The sequence below is a fragment of the Sinocyclocheilus anshuiensis genome, unplaced genomic scaffold (assembly GCF_001515605.1).
Source record: "Sinocyclocheilus anshuiensis isolate Anshui unplaced genomic scaffold, SAMN03320099.WGS_v1.1 scaffold447, whole genome shotgun sequence".
Classification (NCBI taxonomy): Eukaryota; Metazoa; Chordata; class Actinopteri; order Cypriniformes; family Cyprinidae; genus Sinocyclocheilus; species Sinocyclocheilus anshuiensis.
The window spans coordinates 5094832-5101664 of record NW_015552615.1 but is presented as its reverse complement, the minus strand read 5'-3'; the positions used below and the strand labels follow the sequence as shown (position 1 = coordinate 5101664).

The following is a 6833-nucleotide window of genomic DNA, read 5'->3' as shown; positions in this document are numbered from 1 at the left end:
AACAAAAAATATATACTGTATATATATAAACAAAAATACTAAGTATATGATTAATTTAAGTAAATACAATACAAATAAAACGATTATAAAACATAATAAAATAAGCATAAATGTAAAATATATTAAAAAAAAAATCTAAAAATCTAAAATTAAATACAATTTAAAAATTTAAATTTAAACAAAAAACCCATTAACAAATTAGTAGAATTTTTTTTTTTTTTTTTTAATTCTGCAACTGTCAATAAACTCACTAATCAACACGCAGGCTGATAAAATCATTTAAGGGATAAAGTAGCAAAAATAAAAAAGGGAACTTGTTGATGAGATGCACTGTTACCAACATAATAACCAGACTAGTTACTACTGACATACTGAGGGTTACTATGAGTTTTACTGCAGTTAATTAAAATGCGCTAAATGAGTCCAGATTTAGTGATGTGAGAGACCGTAAAATCAGAATTCCTCCATCTCTCAATGCTCTCGCATCTGTCCTCGCCCCCTCCGCCGCTCCCGGTGGCTGCCCACCCCCGCCTCATTTCCCTGCCCCCCATTCATTTCATGCTGAGTGGATGAGTGAGTAACTAATATGGATCAGACCCAGACCAGACAGACAGCAGCACCCCCATCCCATCCCATCCCATCCCAGTTTACTGCCTCTTCCTCATCTGTCCATCTTGATTTTCCCATCTATATCTTTGCCTGTCTCATTGCATATTCCCACTTTGTCTTTTTCTCTGTTCACTCTCATTCTTTCTATCCTCTGTCTTCTGAATGGATGAAGCACATGTGAAAATGACAATGAAACAAGAGGGAGGTGATAGACAACATAAAGGGAAGGAATGGATTGAACAATCATGCCAAAAAAAAAAAACTGAATGGATAGACTAAAAATATATTATTCACTAGAGTAAATTTTTTCTTTACTTACATCCCTTGTATATATAAAACAAAAACAGAATCTTCTCATCTTGTTGTTTGCAGTCACCTTGCTCTCTCTGTTCCTTCTCTTCATGCGGTTTCCACCTTGCCTACCTTCTTTCATCCTCATCATTCCTTCTCTAACCTTCCTTCTTCCACCTTAATTTATCCAGCCCCACCAGAAGCTAATCTATATGCTAATAAGTAGATGGCAATCAATGACGTTCATGCCCGTCTGTGTGCAATCAATATATTATATGAGAGAGTACATTTCAGAATAACACAGCCCAGAGGTGTTACACAATAAGTGCCTCAATTTACTTTTCAGGACAGTGCCATTCTTATCTCCTCCTCCGAGGTCAGAAAGGCCCCCTTGTATGTATATTTTCAATTTAGTAGGGCCTCTTCAGAATGACCAGAATGGTCTTTTGTTGTGCCCCGAATTAAGCGGGTCCCAAAACCCTATTCACTTTCTGTAGCACACACAATCTGAATAACGCATCGGCCGCATGCAGTCTGTTTTTCATGAGTGTGTGGTTTGATTGTGATTGCCACAGTGGTTGGGGGTTTATACCCTTTGCTAAGTGATGCTCTAATCACTGATTATTAAGAGGCAGCCTCATCAGCACAACACTTCATCAACCAACACTGTGAACTGCAGTGTTTTCTGACTTCACTGTGTCTGCGCTTGGTGTCTCTTCTTTGTCTTTGTTTTTAGCACCGCCATTAAAGGTGCTGTATGTAATTATTTGACTGTACTAAAGCATAAAAATACTATATGTTTGTATTTGTATTTTTAGGAAACATAAAAGTTAAGTTCTCTGAAAAACAATGCTACAGCCAGTTATTCTGTTCTGATATGTGTGTTCCGTGTCAGAATGTCTGTTTTTGTTTTGGTCTGTTTGACTCCGCCCACTGCCCAATTTAACCAATAGTATTTTGACACCCCGGGTTGCCAGTTGTCACAAAACACAGTGTATTGCTGCTATGGAAGTGAGCAAACAAACTGCGTCAGAGATCGCAGATTGTACCCAGCATTTATCTAAAAAGATCTATGACCAGAGGTACATTAAAACTCAGATTAATTTAACTAATCAACTTACAGTGTAAAGCCTAGGGCTGGGTAAAAAATATCGATATCTCGATATTAATCGATTCTCATTTTTACGGAACGATATCGATTCTTAAATCCCAAGAATCGATTAGTCTAGCCTGTTTTCAGTTAATGGACGGAACGTTGAAGGGCACTTCCCATCCAATATATCGCAATAAGCATTGTGCTTTGGTACTTTTAATATGAAACAAAGTCTCCGATTTCAAATTCTGTCCATTGTATTGCAGTATTCAAACAATAAATGTCGTTTTGGCGCTGATTAATGTGGAGTGACAGATCGCTGGCGCACGTGAACTAATCATCTTCTCCACATTAATACCAGTTTCAGCACAAAATAAACTAAGAATAAACATCCGAAGGTAAGTTAAAAGAAAGAGTACAACTTTACAATCCATATCCTGTCTCGTGTAATCGCTCAATCAGTGTTTCAGCCGCGCAAAGATGTCAATATAACGGCTTGTAAACAATGTCACGTAACGTCACATTTACCTCAGAAAAACATTCGGTGAACATAAACTCATTAGTCAGATAGAAAAATAAACTTTAGAGTTGAATTGAGTTGAGAATTGTTAAATATATGCACCATATAACATAGTCATTATAAATTTTACTGTTCTTCAATGTTTAATTTATGTTTGAATAAATCCATCAAGTTTTTATGACAGCCACCATTATGTTTATATTTAAAAAAAAAAAAAAATTGAAGTAGAAATATTACTATGTAATTGTAACTTTATTATTTTAAAAACTTCATTAAGTGTAATTTTAACAAATCAGTCAATTTTAACCTTCAATATTATAGTAATGTAGCACCAACTTACTCTCATGTATATTTTACAGCATTAGTTGAGAGATTTTTTTCCTTGAGAAAATGTGGCATGTACTATACCTGATAAATATCCAAAATAATCAATATTGAATCGAATCGGTAATCGAATCGAATCACAAGCTTGTGAATGAGAATCGAATCGAATCGAATCGTGAAATTTGTGTAAAACCCCAGCCCTAGTCAAGCCCGTCGCCTTCTATTGTTAACTGCGATCATTCCTGTTGCATATCCTCAATCTGGCAACCCACATGAGTGAGGAGTCTGAGGGGGAGGGGCAATTGGGGCTCTCCAATATTTCGAATTTGGACTGTCCATATTACATACTGCACCTTTAATTACAACTTATCTTTACTAGAATATTACATTTGCTCAAAAAATAAATAAAATGAGAGTGTTAGCTGCTCCAGCAAAACTCGCAATGCCATGATGTTGCTATGTGGTTGCTAGTGCATTCTGGGTGTGTTGTTGTGAAAAAAATCAATGAGCCAAAATAAACTTGTAAGGATGCTAGGATGTTTTAGCATAGGATTACGCTACATTAATGATTTGAGATGCCAAATTTTAATACTCAGAATTGAGGATTATTGAAGTCCCTAACCTTGTGTATTATGAAAACAGCATTTCTAAATACATTTATTACAACACTAAATATAAGTATGACTTCCATCAAAGTCTCATTTTCCAGAACAGGCCTTTTCCTCTGTTTTGGCAGGACGAGCATCACCAGTGAATATTCTGAAAGGGGGAGACGGTGGTGCTTATAGAGGGGGATAAAAAATCATTACCATCATCCTCATTAGAGAAGAACCAATTGTCCAATCAGCACACAGCTCTGCAATAGGGCTCCAAAAGGCACCCCCAGTTGGCTGTCGCTAGGAAACCACAGAACCGGGGGGGCTCGCATGCGTGTGTTAGATGGAGAGAAACAGGGAGAGAGAGAGTGCGTCTGTGCCTGGCGACTGGGACGGTGGATGCTAGCGGTGATCTGGCAGGATTGGGGTGCAGAACGCACACTAGACAAAGAAGCATTAGGGTCCTGAGGCATGGGGCTCACCACGGGGCCAAACGGAGCTCGTGCTGCCCCTCAGAAAAGGTAGGAGCTGGGTTTTTGTCTGGAAGGTGGGGCCTTGGCTAACCTGGATGTCTGTGAAATCTCTCAGTGCATGCATATTGATGCACGTCTGTCTTCCATTTCCATCCTAATCCTTCCATCTTACCTAATGTCCTTGTAACTTTTTTTGCTTTTTGGAACGGATTGTTAGTTTGTTCTGTGTTTTGGAATTACTGATAGACTTATTTTTAGCTCTACTAAAGGTGACTGCATTTAATAGTTGTTTAAACTGTACGCTGTAAAGAGCCTCTTATTGGCTGGATGCATATTGTTGGTTGGACCGGAAGCCTTAGAGGGGCCCGGGACTTAGACTCAACGAAAGAGCTTCCCTCTCATTAGCAGACCCACTCAAGTGCTAAATATGAACCAAGCAGGCTTTAATCATGACTGTATGGCATTTCATGATGCATTTCCACCACAGCACATAGCACAGCTGGTAACATCTAAAAAGATTGTGATGGAGTACTACCATACTACGTGTACTATTTCTGCAGTATATAGTATGCATACTAAGTATGCAGTATACAAACTCTGAAAATGCATGATTTACCTACATTCTTTCCAAAATTTCCCAATTTCACTTTCCAGTTCCAATTTATGAATTTGCAAATATCGCATTGTTTACATTAAATGCACATATATATATATATATATATATATATATATATAATAGTATAAATATATAAAATACAATTTAAAATGACAAAAAAAAACCTGATTATTCGCTGAATTAAACATGCAAAGTAGTAGGGTGGTCATGTGACATTTAGCATACTATTTGAATCCTTTATTGTACTGTATACTTATATGAGCACAGTATGCAGTAAGGAGCATGCTAGTATGCCACTGCAAACACACTAAAGTAAACTTGTGCAAAACCCAGTGTCTTCGTGCTTGTACAACGTTTAATAATATTCTAATTCTGTAACCATGTTCCCAGATATCCCTATGGCCTTTCCATTAATGCATATTAATGAGGCTCAGGACTTATATTTAGATTATCTAATTACAATGCCCAACTCCATTAGTTCTTTGGAGCGCAGGAAATGGCTTAGGGGGAGGGCTCATTGATATTACACCATTTCTTGGCGTAATAACAGACCTAGAAAGGGGGGAGGCATAATGGTTTGTTGTGGGTAAAGAGGGGGCGATTCGGGGTAGATAGGGAGGGGGTGAAGAGTGTGTGGGGTTAGTGGCTCTCAACCACATGCGTGTGAGTAATTAAATGAGTATAATTGAAACCATGCCCCGCCGCCCCCGTCCCTGCACTCCTTCTCTTTCTGTCCCCCATCTCAATCCCATTACCACTTTCTGTCCCTGAATAACAAACCCCAGAAGACAGAGAGACAGAAAGGAAAGGAGAGAAGTCATTTAAACATTAGTGCCTATGGCGATTCTGGTTATGAGATTTAGGTGGGTGGGTGAACCCTCAGCCCAGCCACCTATTACATGCTTCATGTTTATATGATGGGATGAACCGATATATGACTCTCTTGTGATACTTGTATCTATGGCTAAGTTTAAAGAATGTTTCAGATTCAAAACAAGCTCTGTCCACTGCATCTGTGACATGCTGTTGATTATCACAGAAAATGAGTTGGACTCGAGCTGGACTAAAAACAGGCATCATGTTTATAGAATGCACTTATAATGGAAGTTTATTAACGCATTCTGGAAAATTGGGCTTGGTAATGTTTTCGAAATACTTAGGTCTCTTATTTTTACCAAATCTGCATTTATCTGATCAAGTAAAACAGTAATATTGTGAAATATTATTATGATGTAAAATAACTATTCTCTTTAATATATATTAAAATGTAATTTATTCCTGTGATGCAAAGCAGAATTTACAGCATCATTTGCTGCTCAATAAACATTTCTTATTATCAATGCTGAAACAGTTGTGTTGCTTCATATTATTATGGAAACTGTGATACCTTTTCAGGATTCTGATGAATAGAGTTTGAAAGAACAGATTTTACTTGAAATTGGAAACTTTTGTAACAATAGTAATTGTCTTTATTGCCACTTTTGATCAACTGAATGCATCCTTACTGAAACTAATCAACATCTTTCTCCAAAAAAGAAAAAATGACCGACCCTAAATTATATATTACGTGTATATACTGTATATATATTATTATAGAGAGAGAGAGAGAGAGAGAGAGAAATAAGCAAATGTGCAATTCCCTTGGCCCAATCAATAAGTGCATTACTGTAAATAGAATTAAAAGTTGAAATTGTCTGTGGTAATCAAGAGCATGCTGAAAAAGCTTGACCAATATAATTTATTTAATCACTCTGTATAAAAGCAGACTGAACCAAAAAAAGTAATGTTTTGTTGATGCAAGTATTGTTTGACAACCTTTAGCGTGGTTCTGTATCGCATATTGACATGGGAAACTCTTCAGACTGGATGTGTAGTCCATCTTCCATGGCCGTTCATGTGCCGGTAACTGGAGACTGCTGAGAAAAAAGGTTTACTGAAATGTAACACTCAAATTCAGTGTCCGGGATGAACTCAAATGCAATTATAATGCCATTTCCAGAAAAGTACAGTATGCCAATGAAGTGATGTTTACATCTTAGGCTACCAGCTCGGACCTTTCTTTTGTATATTAACTTTATAAAAAAGTACTGTGATGGTATCAAATGGTAATACCATGATACTTTGCTATTTACCAAATACAGATACTGAATGACTGCTGTATTTATAGATCATGGTATTTACAAGATAATTCAAAGTATTTCAAAGAACACTATGGTACTACTATTAGGGTTGCATGATAAATCGAAATAAAACAGAATCCCTGATATGACTTATTGTGATTTTCAAGGCCTTGATTTAATAAAAAAATAAA

General features: G+C 37.0%; 1 protein-coding gene across 2 annotated transcripts in view; it reads left to right on the top strand.

Annotated features, from left to right (window-relative positions):
* Positions 1 to 3884: 3884 nt before the first annotated feature.
* The window catches only part of LOC107666120 (polyhomeotic-like protein 2), a 26942-nt gene continuing 23993 nt past the window's right edge, over positions 3885 to 6833 (top strand). For both annotated transcript variants that reach the window (XM_016457279.1, XM_016457278.1), the window contains exon 1: positions 3885 to 3954. In XM_016457279.1, coding sequence (XP_016312765.1) covers positions 3905 to 3954 — 50 coding nt within the window. In that variant the 5' untranslated portion in view covers positions 3885 to 3904. The remainder of the gene's footprint in view (positions 3955 to 6833) is intronic.